This window comes from Camellia sinensis, chromosome 1, assembly GCF_055761805.1.
Source record: "Camellia sinensis isolate YWXY chromosome 1, ASM5576180v1, whole genome shotgun sequence".
Classification (NCBI taxonomy): domain Eukaryota; kingdom Viridiplantae; phylum Streptophyta; class Magnoliopsida; order Ericales; family Theaceae; genus Camellia; species Camellia sinensis.
In genome coordinates, this window is record NC_138961.1 from 204,806,233 (window position 1) to 204,826,765 (window position 20,533).

At 34.8% G+C, this 20,533-nt stretch overlaps 1 protein-coding gene across 1 annotated transcript; it reads right to left on the minus strand.

The window, feature by feature from the left end:
- Window positions 1–6,542: 6,542 nt before the first annotated feature.
- On the minus strand, window positions 6,543–18,215 carry LOC114315156 (succinate dehydrogenase [ubiquinone] flavoprotein subunit 1, mitochondrial). The gene is made up of 16 exons (XM_028261726.2): window positions 17,937–18,215; window positions 17,573–17,740; window positions 16,277–16,364; window positions 15,833–15,979; window positions 15,603–15,743; window positions 14,852–14,937; window positions 14,672–14,764; window positions 14,529–14,592; window positions 10,474–10,617; window positions 9,960–10,147; window positions 9,150–9,324; window positions 8,896–9,066; window positions 8,611–8,680; window positions 8,407–8,527; window positions 8,295–8,332; window positions 6,543–7,082 (listed from the first exon to the last, which is right to left on the minus strand). Exons 1-16 carry the CDS (start codon window positions 18,027–18,029, stop codon window positions 6,980–6,982), a joined length of 1,890 nt encoding a protein of 629 aa, XP_028117527.1. The 5' UTR covers window positions 18,030–18,215; the 3' UTR covers window positions 6,543–6,979.
- Window positions 18,216–20,533: the final 2,318 nt, after the last annotated feature.

The window sequence follows — 20,533 nt, forward strand, 5'->3', positions numbered from 1 at the left end:
AATGGCATAGTTGCATAATTGATGTCGTACTAGCGGTCAAGTGAGGTTCGGTCGAGATGTCCGCTGCCTTATTGGGTTCCACGGTTCATGCGTTAGCTCGGCAGGAAGGCCGACGACTAACCAGCATGACTTGTCCCAAGCTCAGCTAAGCCGAAATGCAACTGAGCTCGGTCGTCATTGAGCTTGGCGAGCGGAGCGCTCTGGCTAGCTGCGCAGCACGACCGTTAACAGCCGAGATGCTGCAGCCTGGCTGCCGAACTCCCAGTGGTGTGGGCTGGCAGTTAGGTGATGTTCAGCTAGATTTGTGCTAATAGATGGGATAGCAGCATCACGTGTCGAGAGACTAATGAGAGTAGATTTGGGGCGCAGAAGGTATATAAGCGAGTCTGCGCCCCTCATGCTGAGGCAGATGAACATTTGGTGAAATTTACACTAAACACTCAATCCTCTCTCTCTCTCTCTGTCCCTGTGTGTGTCTAACTTGATCGTCGGAGGGGTATTCTGGCCACACACCGCCGAGTAGCTCACCGCCGTTGTGCTCGCAGGTTGATCGGACAAGCAGGAGCTTGGAAGAAAAGAGTACGGGCTTGCCGGAATATTTGCTCCCCGTACAGTCTATTTCTCAGATTTTGAACATCCAATTTTGAACATTTATTTATATATCCAGATTTTTGAACATCCAAATGATAAATCAAAATTGAATCCACTCACCTCACTATCTCCCAAATCGCCTCCGCCGAATCAGAGAATTTCGCTGTACTGTTTGAAGCTAAAGCATTGCATCAAAGTGAGGATGATGATGACACTCGGAAGATCAAGAAACCGAGAAAGAAATTGGATTCTTGTTTATCATGTTCTGGGAATTCTTTGTTTGAAAAGAATGAATCTGAATTTGGTGATTTGGATTCTGGGTTTATGAGCAAAAATGAAAAGAAGTTTGAATTGGGACTTTCCATTGACAGGTTTCACAAGGGCCATGAATCAAAGAATACCGAAGCAAATTACAAGATTGAATGCTGCAATGAGAATTCAGTTGAGCAAATCCAAACCTTGAAGAACAAGGACTACGATTGCCCAATCTGCTTCAAGGTTTTTCCATCAAGCCAAGCAATGGGAGGTCACAAAAGGGCTCACTACATTGGAATACTCTTTGAAAACAAAAACAAAGAGAGTGTGTTAGCAAAGCAAGAGTTTCCGAACCCATCAACAGAAAGAAAGAAAGAAAGAAGAAGAAGAAAAGATAAGGAAAAAAAAAAAAAAAATCCTCCAAAACAACGTCGTTTTGGAGGGCGACAGGAATAGGCTGCAGAGGAGTGCGACGGAGGATCCGGATACAAATTTTCCAATTACAAGTAATCATGTTTGTGTGCGAATTTTTTTTTATTCTATTGAGTTTATTTAAAATATAAAAACATTTCTCGTTAATATGCCTTGAGGTTTGGACTCTGCTCAAATGGCAAAGTAGGGAGTTGTATGAAGCTGTTTGATATAATTTAAATAAATATATTTTTTAATTTTTTATAAAAAAAATATATATATGAGAAATTAGAGAGATGGTTATATTATGCCAAATAAGCCCCAATAAAACAAACAAAGAAGCAGAAATTGGAATTTTATTCATCTTTTGTCGACGATCTTCAACGCGGAGCAACAGAGAGAGAAACACTCACCACCACCACCACCATCAATGCGAACGAACCTCTGAGGCAATCTACACGTGTCAATCTACAACCAACCCTTTCTTCGCAGCATGACCAGGATCCCCCACCGCTTAACTGGATTCGTTGCCTAACCGACCCTAACTTTCACAAAGCTCTTCTCTTTCTCTTTCCTCTTTTGTCCATCCATACCATATAAAAACCCATCTCATCACATGCTTGGATGATGAATCAAAATATTTGATCACATCACAATCCAAAAACAGCATTGATAAAAAAAAAAAAACACCGAAAGAGCCATGCTTAACGCAATCAGGTTAGCCAGAGCTCAACCACAATCTCTGTTATCGTCACCCATTCCGTACCACATCGGCCGTCGAACCTGTTCTAGTTCTGGCCTCAAATTCCGGCAGGAATCTAATAAAAAATCCGACAACATGGAACAAAAACAGAACAATAACCCAAACGCTAAAACCGGGTTGGTTTTTGTTTATTTTTCCATCTATATATGTATGCGTGTATGTATGTAAATTCCATTTTAATGGCTGATTATGTAATGTTGTTGTGGTTGTTTGTGAATTGGGGTGGGGGGGTTATGGTAGGGATGTGATGTCTCATTCATTTGGAGAAGGATATGCGTCGAGGTCGGATGAAGAAGGGTTTGGTGGGACCACTTGCGAAGCCAGCGACGCTGCTTCCAAAATTGAACAGGATCGGATGATCCATGAGAACCACCCTGGTAACAACTCTCTCTCTCTCTCTAGGGCAAATTAGATCAGTAATCTGCTTGAGCACTAGTGTGATTTCGTTTCCTTTGATCTTGGACCTGAGTGTTTATGATTTCGACTTCATTTAATCTAATTAATTACTTGTATTATTGTTTTTATGAAAAATATGCACACAAATAAAACTGTCACAAACAAAATTGTAAACTCAACGCAGTGATTAACAAATTCTGTGACTATTTCTGAAAATAAATTAATTGAAAGTGTAGGGCAAATGCGGAGTCATGTATAGATGGAAAATGATGATATTTTTGCTAAACAAACATTTATCTTTGTTTATTTTTGAATCTACACAACATTTATTTTTATTTTTTTTATTTTCTCTCATTTTTATTTTTCTCTCTATTTATTTATTTTTTTATTTTCTCCTTTTCGTTCACATATTTTTATTCATATTATATAAAAAAAATTTGCGATCCCAAAATTAGATTAAAAATTGTTAAAAGCTGGGTTTGTACTTTTATATTTTAATAAAGTTGTTATCCTATGCCAAAGAGAAGCAAAATTATTCTAATTCCATCTATGCATTGAATTATATGTGGGCGGGTATATAAAGCATATGACAAGAGCCAAGGAAGCGAAGTTGCGGAAAAGGAAAAAGCGCGACACCAGACTACAGCTGATAGTTAAGTTTCTTCATATAAATCGGATCCGATCGCGATCGCAAACACAATGAATAAAAGCTTCATCATACTTGTATCCATATTCTGGGAGAAAGCTATTTTATTTATTTTTAATTTTTTTTGGGGTCAGAAGTTTGTAATATGTATCTGCATTTCAGTAATTGTTGAGTGAATCTATCCGTTTTGTGTAATAACAAGTGTGTGTTTTTATCAGATGATGGGGTGTGAATGTCTTCAGCACAATAACTTTTTATATTAATCAAAATTCTTAGTTTGATTTTATGAGATAGTAAAGCATTATAAAAATTTAAAAGGTTAATTATAAAATAAATTTCATTGGAGATTTCTAACAAAATAAATATCAAGTTTTTAATTTTAAATTTATTTTTAAAATTTATTTTTAATCTAAACCATTAGTCTATATTTACCAAGTAAAATGATAAAAAAATATTTTAGTTATTAAATTTAGCGTCTAAAATATTTTTTTTATTGAATTTAATGACTAAAATACTCAATTTTTTTTTTTGGTAAATTGATTTTACATAATAAAAACATATAAATTATTTAAATTGAAAAAAAATCAAAAATTTATGATTTAAATTAAAAAAAATTAAAAATTTAAGATTTATTTTTGTTGTAAAACTCTGAAATTTTTTTTTATAATTTTATTTTTATGAAGGAAAGACCCTACAATACAAAATGAATTTAACTCAATTACAAGCTTAGAATTAAAAACATACCATTATGGATATATAGGACTTTGTGAAGCTCTTTTTGAAACCAAAATAGCTTTGTTATCTTATCTTTGCAGCTTGTCTGTCCATATATGCCTAATGTTTAGATGTTTCTTTTATTTGTGGCTTACTGCAGGAGGGGGGAAGTGAAAAAAGAGTGGAAATTTGTTTCCCTTCAGATATATGTAATTTGTGTATATGAAACCATGAATTGATCATTCTAACATAATTATATCAAGATTGTAGAACTCATCTTAAACTTTACGAAAAATTAGTGTAATATTTTCACCAAAAAAAAAAAAAAAAAAAAAAAAAAAAGAGGAAAGAAGGCTCTGTTTGGTAGAGCTCTCTAAACATATTTCTACTCTCACTTTTTAGTGTCTTGTTTGTTTACAGTTTTCAAAAGTTAATTTCACACTCACTTTTGAAAATTCTTTCCAAGGCGGGAAAATTGGGCTAACCGGTAGTCCTCCCAGACATCCGGCCGGTTGACCGTAACAGTGCTATTTTTTTTTTTGACAATTGACACTTGTTATTTTTATATTTTCAATATAAAAAAAAAATTGGAATTTTTTTAAAAAATTATGAGTTTTGAATAAAATTTTGAATTGTGTGTTTGGTTATGAATTGTATGTTTTTGTATTAAATATCATATATCACATCAAAAATTTCCCACTCAATTCAAAACTCTTTTTAAAATTCATTCACCAAACAAATTTTCCACTCAAATCATAATTTCAAAACTCACAAACTCAAAATACAACTCTATTATTAAATCATATTTAGAAAACTCTACCAAACGTTACCGAAAAGTTTCAAAAATAAAATGAAATATTAGGAACATGTGATAGATAAAGATGTAAAGTGTAGAAAAGTGTATTTTTTTATTTTTGATATAAAAAAATGTGTAAAAAAATAAAGAAAGTGGATAGAAAAGTAGAGATGAGTTGTTAATAGATATTGATTGATGCAACTCAAATAAGTGAGTGTTTAAAAAAAAAAGTGTATTTTTTTTGTGCATGCGAAACAAGCTTTCTTTTTGGTAAACATTTTGGGAATAAAAAAACACGAAAAGACAAAATATACTTATATAAGGTCATAAGACAAAATATCACATTTAAATCATAATTATTATATTTTTTTTCTTACAAAAATTAAAAAAATTCAAAAATAAAAATCAAACGAGATTAAAAAAAAAATCAAGCTAAAAAAGTTTCAATACGAAAAAGTTAGCTTTGGTAGCCAATGCCAAAGGAAACTTTAGTTGGTTACGTTAATAGAGCAGTTTTTTCAATGATTTACTTGTTTTATTTAATCAAAAATATATATATTTCTTGAAGGTGCTGCTGTTATTCAAACTCGCAATAGAGTGATTTATTGACAAAAAAATGTTTTAGTGGAATTACCAGTATTAGTAGTAAAAAGTACATATATATATATATATATATATATATATATATATATATATATTTTTGAAGTAGTAGAAATAAAATAGAGAAACACAATCTAGTGCTTTTTTTTTAAAAAAAAAAGAGAATATGGAAAACATTATATTAATAAACAATATTACATAAACAAGTCTCTAAAGGGTCAACCCAACCAAATAACAAAACAAAAATAAACAACAAAAAATAGTTCAAATCTAAAAAAAAATTACCGATTTTCTCAAACATATAATTTAGAAAGTAATATCTTGCAATCTATTGCCTTTTTGAATATATTTCTCTAGCATAGTTGGTACTTTGCCCACAGAAAGACCTTGTTGGTGGGATACACAATTACTTTTTAGTTTTCTTCTTCACTTTTTCTTTTTCATTTACAAATAATTGAGAAAACTACTCATTACTCACAAGACATTGCCACAGCAATCCAAATTTTAATTATTGAATCATGGGTTATAAATATATATATATATATATATATATATATATAGACAACACCAACTAGCTTGTATGATCGATCATCGTTTGTCCTGTTGTTTATTGCAGTGTTTGCAGAACACAACTCATGGAATGAAGTTATTTTTCTTTGCCAAAAATTTACAGATGGCATTATTATGAGAACTTAATTTAAGATGGTAAATCATGTTATTTCAATCCTACCATGTCGGAATGTCACAGTATTATATTTAATAAAAATAAAAAATAAAAATAAAAACCGCTTTGGCCACGTTCCTATTGCATAATGTGATCATGTTCACTCAATTATAGGTATTTGCGATACCCTTAGGCCATGTTTGTTTGGACGGACTGGATTAGAATTCCCATGACTAATAGTCCTAAGATTACAAATCCATTGAATTATGTATCCTATCTTAACTAATAGTCAAGTTTAAAATAATTAATCCGCACTTCAATTGTTTAACCAAACATTGGATTAATAATTTTATTGGACTATTAGTCCAATCCCAAGCTCATGTCCACCCAAACAAACATGACCTTAAATTAGTAATAGTACACCATATATGTGTATTTGCAATGATTTTTTTTTATTTATTTTTGATTTTTTATTTTGCAATGTTATATACACAGTAAGAAAATAGCACAGCCATGGGTCAAAATTTGCATTTATTTCTTTATTTATTTTTCTAATACATGAATACGATCGAGAGAAGAAAGAACACATGTTTTAAAGGAATACTGACAGATTACATTTGTTTTGGGTCTTATTTATGTGGAATTGGAACTGATTATTTCTAAACAAAGACCATGCCATGCAATGCAATGCAAAAATTGAAACAGATTTCTCAAAATTGGTCTCAACTAGACCAAATTACAACCTGATGATCTTGTTTTATTTATTTATTTATTTATTTTTGTCCAAACAGTATTCAAAAAGTAAATATATAAGATAAAATTATAGCCTAAGGTACATGACATAAAATAAAAGTAAAAAGAAAAGCGGATACCTAACATACAAGTAAATAAATAATAATTTAAAAAATTCCAAAATAAATCCAAAATGATAAATTTTGGTGATCAATAGAGGGTAGAAAGAAGGTGTTATTCGCTAATGCCGATACTAAAGCTAGTTTCCAATTCAAGATTTTAATAAAGCCCCTCATTTTTATTCATCAATTATTCCCAAAATTCTGTGTTTTGAACTATTTATTTCAAACCTTAACTTCAAAATAAATCATCTGCGCAACTTGGCCAACCATTTTGGTACGTGCAAACGTCTCAATACACACGAGCTTTAGGCGGGAATGACTCAATTTCATCATCCAACGTGTTCATGTGAACTGGCCTGTAGTCTAGCCGAACCTTCTCATTCTCCCAATATCTGCAGATCATAATGAACATAGGCTTTAAACAATGAAACTAATAATATTCCGTTGTTAAGGCTATAAAATACATGAATTTGAATTCAGTACAAAATCATGCCTCATAATTAACTACATTTTGTTGTCATCATTGCATAAAAGAACTACCTACTGCCATCAAACAACGGAAACCAAGAGTAGCAGAATGCCTTTAAGATTAACATCAAGATCCAGAATCAATACTGCTAGCAATTCCATTATTATTATTATTATTATATATTTCTTTTTGTTAGTGAACTCGCATTTTGAACCACAAAAGTAAATAAAGCTACTTTATCAACAACATTCACACCAGCAATTATGGGCAATTTCTTTTTTTCATTTTGTGATTGCCACTGCCCATTTGCATGAAATTGACTCAAGTTGCTATTTACTTCATCACATTTATTGAGAAATACATGACTCATGGCTGCTATTTTTTTATAACTCAACGTGGATACAAAAATATGCTTATTTTTGCATAGGACCGTCCCTCAACTCAGCATACCCACTCTGTCCTATGATATATGCCAATCCTTCAATATATAGTTGGGCACCAAGCCACAGATTCAAATTAATCGAACCCATACGGAGACCTTTCCCTGAAGTCACACATGATAGGTACCCTAAGCAAATATGCAAGGCCTCCATGACAGAATGCAAATCAACCTAGTTTTTAGACCAAAAACCAAGACTCTAGAATTGTTTCATGAACCTTACTGGGAGAACAACAAACCTTCAGATAGAGACTTGTTGGGTGGTTCCAGCTTCGTGCTATGCTGTCAAATGCTCTTGGATTGATTTTTGGGGCTTTGGTTGCAACAAAAAAGCAAGAAGATTTTGTGGGATTGTCTATCTTGTGCAATTTTTTGGGTTATTTGGTTCAAGGGATGCTGATTCATTATGGAATAAAGTTTGTCATTTGGCCTCTTTCAGGGTCTCAGTATCTTCTACTATTAAGGGGATACCATTGTTTTTGTTTATGAAGATTGAAGGGCAGTGTGTGACTTGTGGCGAGATTTTTTATTTTTTGTTCATCCTTGGAGGAGTCCATGTTCACCCACCCTTATACTGCTGCTTAAATTTTAATTTATGTCATTATTTTGTTCCTGATCAATAAAATAAAAATAAATAAAGAAATTGGTTGGGGGGTTGGGGGGGAGGGGGAAGGGATTGGAGAATAGAAGACTTACCCCATTGTGTGTTTCATCCAATTCTCATCATCTCTTTTCTGCCAACACAGCATTTTAGTTCCATCAGCATCCAAGCAGAGAAAATATTAACTGAACACAAATCTCAACTAACCGTAAAATCTTCGCGGGCATGTGCTCCTCTGCTTTCTTTTCTAGCTTCAGCAGAATGCATGGTAATGCATGCATTTATCAAAAGGTTTTCTAATTCTATAGTCTCAACCAGATCCGAGTTCCTGGCCAAAGATGTATATTTTAGGCCTATTAAAATGAAGAATTGTGTGGGATAGCAGTGTCAATCAATATACACAAATTTTACCATATCAAACTTCGATCCTTCAATTTAACATCGTGAAAGCTTTTCCACGCCTTATCAATTAACTGACAACCTGAAATAGAAGAAGACACAATAACAATAACCATAACAATAGCAGTATTAGTTTCAAGCCGTTTTCCATTTCTAATAACCACAATATATGCAATCTGTTCAATTAATGAAGTGAAATGTCCTCTAACATAGGAATAAGTTAAGGAACAAATACAGTTTCTTTCCATTTTCAACTTTCTTTTGTTTAATGTTTGTGTGGGATTTGTAATCACATACCTTCCTCCAATGTTTCTTGTGTCCTGAACACAGCAGCATTATTTTGCATAATCCGTTGCATATTCAACCGAATCTGTGAAGTTGGAAGTGCACCATTTGAATTCCTTATCTTGTCCAACCATGCAATAGTCTTCTCACCTGCAACCTTTTCCAAAGGTTTTTGTTTCTCCCCTGCACAAAAGCAAGTGGATTTATCTAAGTTTTTACAGCATAGTTCAAACAAGATTTATTAATCGAAACTTGACACAACTTGCCTGGTTTATAGATCTCTGCAACCCTATTTGCACAAGCTCGACCAAAAACAACAATGTCAAGAAGAGAATTTGCACCAAGCCGATTGGCACCATGAACTGATGCACAGGCTGCCTCCCCAGCAGCCATTAATCCAGGAATCACTGCATCTGGATCGTTACCTTTAATGGTCACTACCTGGGGACAAAAACATCACACTAGTTGGAAAGATAATACCTTCACAATTACTTTTTATTTGGAAGCAGAATGCCATGATATCAACTTCAATGAGTAACGCTATACAAATAGAATTTGTATACAAAAAACTCATACAAAATGAGGTGTCTCATTTATAGCCATTCATTGGAAGTCAAAATGCCCATCGCTTTGGTTCCTAATTACAAGAATACAATTGCCACATCATTCTTGTTTGGAAGCAGAATACCATGATATCAACTTCAATGAGTAATGCTATACAAATAGAATTTGTATACAAAAAACTCATACAAAATGTTGTGTCTCATTTATAGCCATTCATTGGAAGTCAAAATGCCCATCGCTTTGGTTACTAATTACAAGAATACAATTGCCACATCATTCTTGTTTTAAATTTTGTATAAAAATTATGTATGTATTATCATTTTTCAACTTTAAAAATGCTACACTTACCACATTTCTATATCATATCATGCTAACCATCTTACTTGTCAACACAATATCAGTGTAACGGGTCCCACCACTCATGAATATTTTGAATGCAAAATAAGATGGTAGAAATAGATGGTCATCGTAGCACTACTCTATCAACTTTACACATTAAACTTAGCTTTTACCTCTCCATGGTAATTTGTGGGAATTCCGCCCATATTATAATGAACAGTAGGTAAAACAGGGATCGGCTCTTTTGTAACATCAACACCAGCAAAGATGGCAGCAGTTTCAGAGATACCAGGAAGTCTCTCCTTGAGAACTTCCGGGGGCAAGTGGTTTAAGTGAAGATAAATGTGGTCCTTGTGTACTCCTATTCAAAATCAGCATATGTTTATTAGAGCATATAACAAGAATCAGATTAAGCAAAATCAGTCAAGGAGGTTTCAGCACTGAACTAAACATTAAATTGCATACAAATTACAAACACAAAGAAATAAATAATGGAGAAACAAAATAGCATATTTCTATTACTTACGAATGGTTAGCAATTGAACTAACATCACCAGATTACGCACACTTCTAACATAACATAGATAATGAGGCAAATTTCCTATAGATCAGCTCCTCGTTCAAGCCAATACTTTTACTATATTTCTATAATTCTAGTACAATCTGACCGTAGTAATAAGATCATACCTACACCACGTCCTTCTCGGATTTCCATAGTCATAGATCTTGAAACAACATCTCTTGATGCAAGATCCTTGGCAGTAGGGGCATACCGTTCCATAAATCGCTCACCTTCACTGTTCCTCAGAATACCACCTTCACCACGAGATCCTACAAGTGGCAGAAAGAAATCAGGAACCATCTATAGACAACAAATCATTGTATGAGACTGAAAAAGTGTATTGATTTTTTTTTTCTTTTCTTCTCGCAAGTATTGCAATTCAAAATAGACAAACACCATAGAATAGTAAACTGGGCAGACCAGGAGACCAACATGATACATGGACTATTTTAAATTGTCAAGTACTAGTGTCGTACACCCAATTAATGTGGGTAGGGTATGAGATATGTGTCCAATATGTCTAGTAGGACATGCACCAATAAATATGTTTTAAGTAAAGTTTACTATATGCACAGGACTTGCATTCTATTCATAAAAACTCCCATATTAGTTTGTAAGTACCATTTTATCGTACATAAATCAAAGAAATATGAGGCTTAGCCAAGTCAAAGTGTCCTTGGGCAAGAGAATTAGATGAATCTAACACTTAGACACATACTATCAGCCAACATCCGTACCCGAATCCATTTAGCATACGAGATAAATCATCAAATAGATTGAATCCTGTAAGATACTTTGATAGAAAGAGAATAAATTGTATGTATTATGATTGATGTGTATTGATTTAATATTATATTTATTACAATGATTCATGATTCCTATATATAGAAGAGGGTGAGTGTGTAGTAGGTAAGGAGTAGGTGAAGTGGAGGTGGTAGTGGTGTAGTGGGTTAGGTTTAGTGGAGTAGGTGAGGTGGTAGTGGTGTAGTGGGTTTGGTTTAGTGGAGTAGGTTTAAGTGGGTGAAGTAGGTGATAGGTTTTAACAGCCCCCCCGCAAACTCAAGGGGGATAGGAACTAGCCAACTTGAGTTTGGAGAGAGTAACAAAACAAGAAAAAGACATAAAAAGAAAATAGGATAGGAGACACTGTATGGTCGTGTCAGACCGTTGGTGAAGACACTGTATGGTGGTGTCATAACGGTGTAGAGGACACTGGATGGCGGTGTCAGACTGATGTAAAAGACAGTTTATGGGGTCATGTCGGACCGTTGTAGCAGACAATGTTGTGACAGTTGTTGTGACAGTGTACGGAGTCTTGCTGGACCCTTGTAGAAACTAACCGGAATCAATGTCGGGACAGTTTACAGAGTCTTGTCGGATCCATAAAGGAGCTAACCGGAATCAATGTCGGGACAGTTTACAGAGTCTTGTCGGACCCATAAAGGAGCTAACCGGAATCAATGTCGGGACAGTTTACAGAGTCTTGTCGGACCCTTAAAAAATACACTGTATGATGGTGTATATAGGCTGCCCAAATATATATATATGGATATATATAGTGAGTCCTCAAAAGTCGTGCCCTCAAAAAGTGTACCCGCACCCTCAAAAGGCGTGCCATCAAAAGGCGTGCCCAATCCATAAAAAGACGTGCCATCAAAAGGCGCGCCAGACACGCGGCGATGCACGTGATCGACAGTGCGCGTGTCGGCCTCTTCGTCATGTGCTATATAAATGAAGGCGGAGGCTGAGAGAACATGTGAAATCAAACCAGTCTGAAACCTCTGAAAAAACTCTTCGTGGGCTGAGAGAGATACACTGGTAACACTCTGTAAACACTCTGTAACCAACCCATCTCTGAAACACTCAGCAACCATAACATGGCCTCTTCTTCCCATCCAGCTACCCAGAACATGGCCTCCTCGTCCCGTGGTCTGCTCACGCTCTTTCCAGAACTGAACGAGTCCACAAGAGAAATAACTGGTGCGGTGGCCAGTGAACCTCAACCAAACACCTCTGGTTTTGCTCCGTTGAACTTTCCGATGCGGTCGGTGGAGCAAAAAATGGCGGTGCAAACTGATATTGAGGTCAATCAGTATACTCTGAAGTCATGTGTGGAAACCATGACTGCGGTCACAAACTTGTCGCACCGGCTGCAGAGCAGGACAAATGAGGTGCAACAGTTAAACTCCCAGCTGGCTCTGCTCCAACGCATGTATAAGGATGCGCAAGCAGAGATAAGTATGCTAAAGACAGAAAACAAGGAGCTGAAGCGGAAGGCCACCGTGATGTTCCGATTTGGAGGTCCACCATATGCTGTAGTGGAGGAGCAGGGAGGAGGCAACTTGCTTGGTGGTCTAGGAAGCACGGAGGCAATACCGTCAAGGGCCGTCCAGGACGGAGGCAAGAAGAAGAGACCGGCGGCAGAGTAAAGAAGGGATAAGAAAAAAAGTCCCGCCTGTGGGTTGTGGTGGTTTGTTTGTTTGTTTTTTTTTTTTTTTTTTTTTTTTTGTGTAAAATTGTGATCGGGGTTGATCCCTGACATGAATAAAATGAATTTGGTGTGCAGTTCTGTTTTTTTTTTTTTTTTTTTTTTTTTGCAAAGAAATAATAATAATAATAAAAAGTTTCGTGGCCCACGGTTTTGTGAAAACCTGCAATGGGTTTGGTATTTGGTTTTGTATATATATATATATATATATATATATATATTTTTTTTTTTTTTTTTTAATAAGAATAGATTAAGGTGGTGGCTGTATTGGAAAGACAAAAGGTAGTGGAGGTAAATAGTAAAAGAAAAAGAAAGGAAAGAGAGGGTGTAAAGGGAGAGAGAGAGAAAAGAGAGACATGGCCAAATCAATTTGTGTTTCGGGTGCTGTTCAAAAGATGGAATAAAAAAGAAAAAGAAAGTTGAGTGGGGTGATATTATATTAAGAAGTTGGGTCCATGGAGAGAGACTGCCTGAAACAACAGTCTTTTGTGATGATGAATAGATTCCATCTTTTGAAGGGACCAAAGGAAACAATGGCTTCTCCTCAAATTTCCCGAGCTCAGCTGGCTAAGATCTGAATCTCATTCGGGGGATTGGGATCCTGGTAGACCAAGTCTTAACTCAGTAGCCTTCGAGGTTCTGGGAAGAAACCCACATGGCTGATTCGCTGATTTGGGTTGGGGTCGGAGGATAACAAGAGTAATCTGAATTCAACTCATACTCGTCGGTCATCTTCAACGGAGAAAAGAGACGAGCGACGTCGTGTTGTTGGCGGAGAAAGCGTCGCTTGAGGTAGGTCTCGAGGATCTCCATGACAGAGACGAAGCGCTTCATCTTGGCGAGACGGCGGCTGAGATCGGCCTCTCGGGCCCTGGCTCGCTCCAGACGCGCCTCCGTGTCGGCCAAGCGGAGCCTCAAGTCTTCCACCACGGCGGCGTCGGTGGGCGGAGGACGAGTCCAGGAGGTGGGAATATCGTCCTTTGATACAAATCGTTGCTGCCGCTCTTCTGTACCAGTACGATTGCTGGTCTGCGTTGAAGTACGGGAATGATACTCAACAGATCAACAAGACGATGGCGTTTCTAGATTCGTTGATTGGGTTGACTAGCAATGCCGTAAGCATGATTGTGTCCTATGATTTGTTTGGAAATGAAACCGGGTCCTGGAAACCGCCCGTGACTGAGAGGGATGGGTTCGGGGAGCAGGCTGACCCGTCTCCTGTCGGGTCGGGTCAATTGTCCGGGTTGGGGTTTCCTTCCGGTCTAACGGCGGACGTGACGGTGCGGACGTGACGGTGTGTAGGGGTCCGGCGGGCGGCCAAGGCGAGACTGCCGCCCGCCAGTGAAGCAGAATGATTAGGTTGTTAACCTCGCTCTGATACCATGTAAGATACTTTGATAGAAAGAGAATAAATTGTATGTATTATGATTGATGTGTATTGATTTAATATTATATTTATTACAATGATTCATGATTCCTATATATAGAAGAGGGTGAGTGTGTAGTAGGTAAGGAGTAGGTGAAGTGGAGGTGGTAGTGGTGTAGTGGGTTAGGTTTAGTGGAGTAGGTGAGGTGGTAGTGGTGTAGTGGGTTTGGTTTAGTGGAGTAGGTTTAAGTGGGTGAAGTAGGTGATAGGTTTTAACAATCATATAGTACGTCGCAAGTCCCATCTATAATATAAAAAGCACCAACCTTCCGTGATGAGGCACCCAGCACCATATATGCCTGTTGGGTGGAACTGCACAAACTCAAGATCCTACAAGAATAAAATATAAACATTAGTTGATACTAATAAATAAATAAAAAGCATTTAAAATAAAAGCAAGAAAACAGACCTCGAGAGGTAGCCCAGCACGAGCAACCATGGCATTGCCATCACCAGTGCACGTATGAGCTGAGGTTGCAGAGAAGTATGCCCTACCATAGCCCTGAGAGAAACATAAAAAAAATAATATATATTAGATTCAGATATTGCTGATTTGAAATTAATACTCATCAATGGCATAGATGAATACCCCAGTGGCCAGAATTGTCGATGCAGCACGGAACCGATGCAATGTCCCATCCTCCATATTTAATGCAATTACTCCTTGGCAGCTACCTGATACGTAAATCAATAACAAACTATCTTTAACAAATAAAAAAATTACTGGAAGATGTGAGAATTGCAATTACTAAACCAGGTTAAGTTGATCAAGGATATGTTGGTATATATATATTTATGTATTTATATGTATGCCTGTTTTCAGATGTACTCCAATCATATAATGAGTCTCAAACAGACATAGAATGGACTTGTAACACAATATGATAAACCAGGGAATATATTAGACACAAAAAAAGCTTGTAGTATATATTATAAAATAATCAATTCTAAGTTTGTGGACTAACTAATCTTCCTTGAACAGTTCTTTCAAAAAATTTATCTATCTGATTAATAGGTTATAAGAACACAATTCATAATTCAGATACTTAGGCTTAGTAAGAAGAAAAATTATAAATGAAGTTCCAGTAAATACAGTTGGGTATCAACACTCTTAGCTTCAGTGTCGAGCATAACTTCAATGGGTCCTACAATTTTAATTTCCAGCTTGAGAAGAGTAAGGTTTCAGTGGTATACTCTCCTATGAACTTAGCTAAACACAAAATTGCAACAAATCCCCCACAGATATTTTTCTTCAAGTGCAAATATAATAACAATAATAAAATAAAAAATGAAATTTTGTAGAGAATCTTGACATGGTAAGTGCCTAGACATTAACATACCATCACTACCCATTAACAGATCCAGAGCAAAATATTCGACAAAAAATTGGGTATTGTGTTTCATAGCTTGGCCATAAAGAGTATGCAACAAAGCATGGCCAGTTCGATCAGCAGCACAGGCACAACGATATGCTTGTCCACCTATAGAATACCAAGAGAAAGCCAAGATCAGACAACACTTCATGGAAATCATGTAATGACATTGCAATTATAAACTCGCATCTTCACACCTTTCCCAAAGTTTAAACTTTGACCACCAAATGCCCTTTGATAAATTTTACCGTCTTCAGTCCGGGAAAATGGTAACCCATAGTTCTCAAGCTCTATGACTGCTTTCGGAGCCTCTCTACACATATATTGAATAGCATCTTGGTCACCTATAGAATCATCATAGAACTTGCATGAAGATACATGGAAATAGAAAGAGAGAGAGAGAGAGAGAGAGAGAGAGAGAACAAACTTACAAAAAGGTAGTAATACTCATGTCATGACAAGTAAGAAAGTAAGCTTTTTTCCTTTAGAGGAAAGCAAAACAAAAATATCCAACAAATTTTAATTCTGATACAAAGGAATTGGTGTTTATGATTGTGACGATATTTCATGCATGTAAAACAATTTGTCCATATACACACAATAGAAAGCAAAAGCGTGTCCAACTTGACAATCATTTTTACCTAGCCAATCACTGCCCTTTACTGTGTCATACATGTGCCACCTCCAATCATCTTCGGTCATATTCCCTAATGCAGCATTTATACCACCCTGTACAGAGTTTTTCCTGTCAGTAATTACAAATATATCCATCTCATCATAAACAGAATTTACATGGTGACACTTGTGTAGGGACGGAACTAGGAGAAGACTACAAGTGGGCCATGACTCCCCAGCTTCTGTGAACATTATTGTTTGCCATAGAATTTTAAATATATATATATATATATATATCATTTTATATATAAAATGGCCCCCCAATATAAAAAATATATATGTTATTCTTCTTCCATCTTGAATTCTCTTTCTATTTTACATCAAAAAAAAAGTTATTCATCCTATTAGAAATTGCTTCTATGGTATTTAATTTTTTTTTTATTTATTTATATATATATAATTTATATATCATATATACATACATGTGTGTTTTGTTATATGGTGAAAAAAATTATTTTTCTTTTGGCCCCTTTGGTAATGAAATCCTAGCAATGGGACACCACCCAAGTACATAAAAAAATAAAAAAACTCAGCAGCTAACGATAGCTAAATCTCCACTTTCACTCTGAAAATTGTAATGAAGGAAGAATGAAACATTTTGAGTTCTCTGCTTCGCTTGGGGTAACGCAGCCAAAGGAGGACAGCTAACAATCTCTTTCACTAAAGAGTGAGAGGAATAAGCCTGATTATATATATAAAATTTTTCCATTTTCGAAAAATTCCAATTTGGAAAAAACCATATATGAAATTTTTCCAATTTGGAAAAAATTCCTAATCATGTATATAACCAGTCATTGTGCAAAAACTATTATTGAAATTGTATTTTTCAGAATTTCTTTTGGGAGTCCGATTTTGTTCACACACTCAAACCAGTGTGCCACACTTTGTGATTGGTAAAAAATAGTTGGGTCCACACATTTAGGTGGGGTCGTTACAACAGAATTTGATATCTTGCACCAATCAGAATCAATGTGTTGTTCACACTCTCCAAAAGTGTGTGAACAAATTCATTAAAATTTATCTTAAAAACACTCTGCGTAAAAAATTACTTTTCCCTAATAGGGGATTTAAGACTTTTGTTTGGTACTCAGTTCTTCTTCAAGTCACTTTTTTTTTCATCTTTTTAAAAATGAAATCTATAACTCTCCATATCAACAAATCACATGAATAAATTTTCAAATGAAAGACAAGGCCACAAACACATAAATACACCAAAACACAGCTGAAATATACCTAAAGAAAGCAGATAGCATGATCGATACCTGAGCTGCAACAGTATGTGAACGAGTAGGGAATAGCTTGGTAATGCAAGCGGTATTGAATCCATGCTCAGAAAGCCCTATGGCTGCTCTGAGCCCGGCACCACCAGCACCTACGACAACCGCATCGTACGTATGATCAACTACAGTATACGACGATCGTCCCCCAGTCTGCTTCGAAATAATTTTTGCGAAAAATTAAAACCAAATACAATCAATCAAACATTGTACTGAGAAATCAGAATCCAAAACATGAACCATCAATTAGATTGAACTAAGACAATCAATTAATAGACGAAATTGCAGGAGTGAGGAGTACAAGGAGATTCAACAACCCTAAGATTCAGAGGATTGAGAGAATACGTACTGATTCAGTGGAGAAGGGTCTTCGAATGTGGGGTTTGAGGGAGATCGATCGATTCGAAGGAAGACGAAGGCCACGGTAGACGCACCTCCACATCTCTGCCTCTCTCTCTCTCTCTCTCTATATATATATATATATATATCTATACGTATATGTATAACTATAGTTCTCTGTGTATGTGACAGTGAGTACTTGTTCTCTGGAATATCGGAGTGAGGAGGTGACGGAATAGTAGGATGGGAAAGAGAGTTGGGAGTAGATAGACAAATATTTAAACAACAACTATTCATCCCACTAAAAACATCATCACTAATAGTATTAATGCATTAAAAAAAAAAAAAAAAAACACAACTCCAAGATCAAAACATCACATTATTAATGACGGAACCCACTGCCACCTAATTAGTGGGAGCAAGCATTTTTCATATTTAAATGTGACTCTCGTATGAATCATTGAAAAAAAAATCAGCAATGATTTAGGCCTTTTGAGGAGGTATGTTATACTTCACTCCTCATATTATAATTTATTTATTTTTTTACAAAATATTAATTATAATAATCTTTTCAAAATAGTTCTTTAGAGGGTTAATATTGTACTAATATGATGAGAAAACTAAATAAATGAAACTAAAATATCACATTATACTGAGTAAAATTTATTATTATCTCATTAAAACTGATTTTAAAGTAATAATTAAAGTTCCAATGTATTTTTCTAAAAAAAATATTATGTAATATTTTATGAAAATCTTTTAATTCTTGATTAGTGTATGCTATTTTAATATATATGTAATTTAAGAGTAAAAAAGTTTGATGAAGTGACTTTAGAGATGGTTTGAAAATTGACTTTAGTTTTTTTTTTTTTTTTAATTTATAAAATTATGTACAAAAAAATAAAAATAATAGTTAATTTTTTTGTAATGACTTTTTGATTGTTATCCAAACAATTAAATTATGACCTAGTTTGAAAAGTTAGCTATTTTAGTAAATTATTTTAATTTTTGATTATTTTAGTAGGTTGAAATGTTTGTATCTGAAAAGATGGTTAGATTTTTTTGTAATTAGATATAATTTTTATGAGAGAAAAAAGTAAAATAATCGTAGATTTGATATAATATTTTGTCTTATTAATTATTTTTATTTTTTGTAAATTTTAACCCAAATACAACTAAAATTTCACGTGTCAAAGAGTTCGATATGTTTAGATTAGAAATCTAGATTGTCTACTCATTAAAATTCATTAAAGCTTTGTTTGATTTTAGATTTTTAGCTAAAAAAGTATAAAAATATAAAATTGACTACATAAGTTAATAAGATAAATGTTACATTTAAATCATAATCATTATATTTTTTCTCTTATAAATGTCAAAAAAAACAAAACAAACCAAACGAGATTCAAAAAGTCAGACTAAAAAAATCTCAATTCAAAAAAGCCAACTGAAAAAGCTAATGCTAAATTAATAAATATTATGTGAAATTTATTTTCTTAGATGTTGAGTTTGTAAATAAAAAAATAAAATTTAAATTATTAATTTATAAAAAAAATATCAATATTGCAAACATTTGGTCCATGATTTGGGTGTCCATTAGGATGCACGAAACAATGACAATGACAAAACTCTAAAATTTATTCATCGACGCTTGTTGGTCAACTTTTACTTTTAGCCTTGGTTTGGAATACATGAACAAAAAGTTAAAAAGTTGTTTAAAAAATTAAAAATTTATTATTATTCATCAAAAAAAAATATAAAAAAAAATTAATTTTATACTTAATTATTACAACTGGTGCCTGTCTGCCCCCTGACTTTGCTGACTTTTTTGGAAAAATTGCACAAGCAGGATGTACAAACAACACAGTATTGTTCAGCCCTTGGGGGTCTATCACGGGTCCCGGTTTGATAATCTAAACCGTTTAATGTGCAGAACTTGTCGAGTACTATATGCCTGTAAAAAATCACTTTGATCGGATATCACTAACTACATGATCAAATCAATTTTATATTATCACGACCCAAACCCGCCCCTATAGGTTTAATGTCGTAACCGGCCAGTAATCCTTGAATTACCGAAGGCCTCTTAACATAATAGCATATCAATAGGGGCTGCAGAAGCAAGTATATGAAATATACATAGTCCAACGAGCTGTGAAGACATACATGAGACTAATAACTTCGAACTTTCATAACCATACGTGTGATCAAAACAAAATGCAGCAATTAAGTCACTTTATGTAAACACAATAGAAAACTTGTTCGTAAATCAAAAGGAAAAAAAACTTATACATCCCCAAAACACAGCCACAAGGCTTGACTTAAATCGAAACCTTCTCGGGAGGCACGAAGGCTGGCTGTCAAAACTGAAACTCCAGGTCCTCAACCCTGAGCCTGGTCACGTGCCTGATCACCTACATACGTAATATAAATAATAAGTAGAAGCCTAGTGAATAATAATAGAGTAAAGGGTTAAATGAATGATACCCCACAATTAAGTCCATACATAGAACCAATTTATATTCGTGTTCTCATTCAATGTGTATACAGAATTCAAGAATCATTCTTAATCATTCATAGTTCATCTGTTAGCGCTAATAGATCATATAC

Coding starts and splice junctions, on each gene's coding strand:
- LOC114315156 (XM_028261726.2), bottom strand. CDS start 18,029: ATGTGGAGGTGCGTCTACCGTGGCCTTCGTCTTCCTTCGAATCGATCG. Junction 8,528..8,610: donor AAGGATCGAAGTTTGATATG/GTAAAATTTGTG, acceptor ATCTTTGGCCAG/GAACTCGGATCTGGTTGAGA. Junction 8,333..8,406: donor ATGCCCGCGAAGATTTTACG/GTTAGTTGAGAT, acceptor CTGTGTTGGCAG/AAAAGAGATGATGAGAATTG.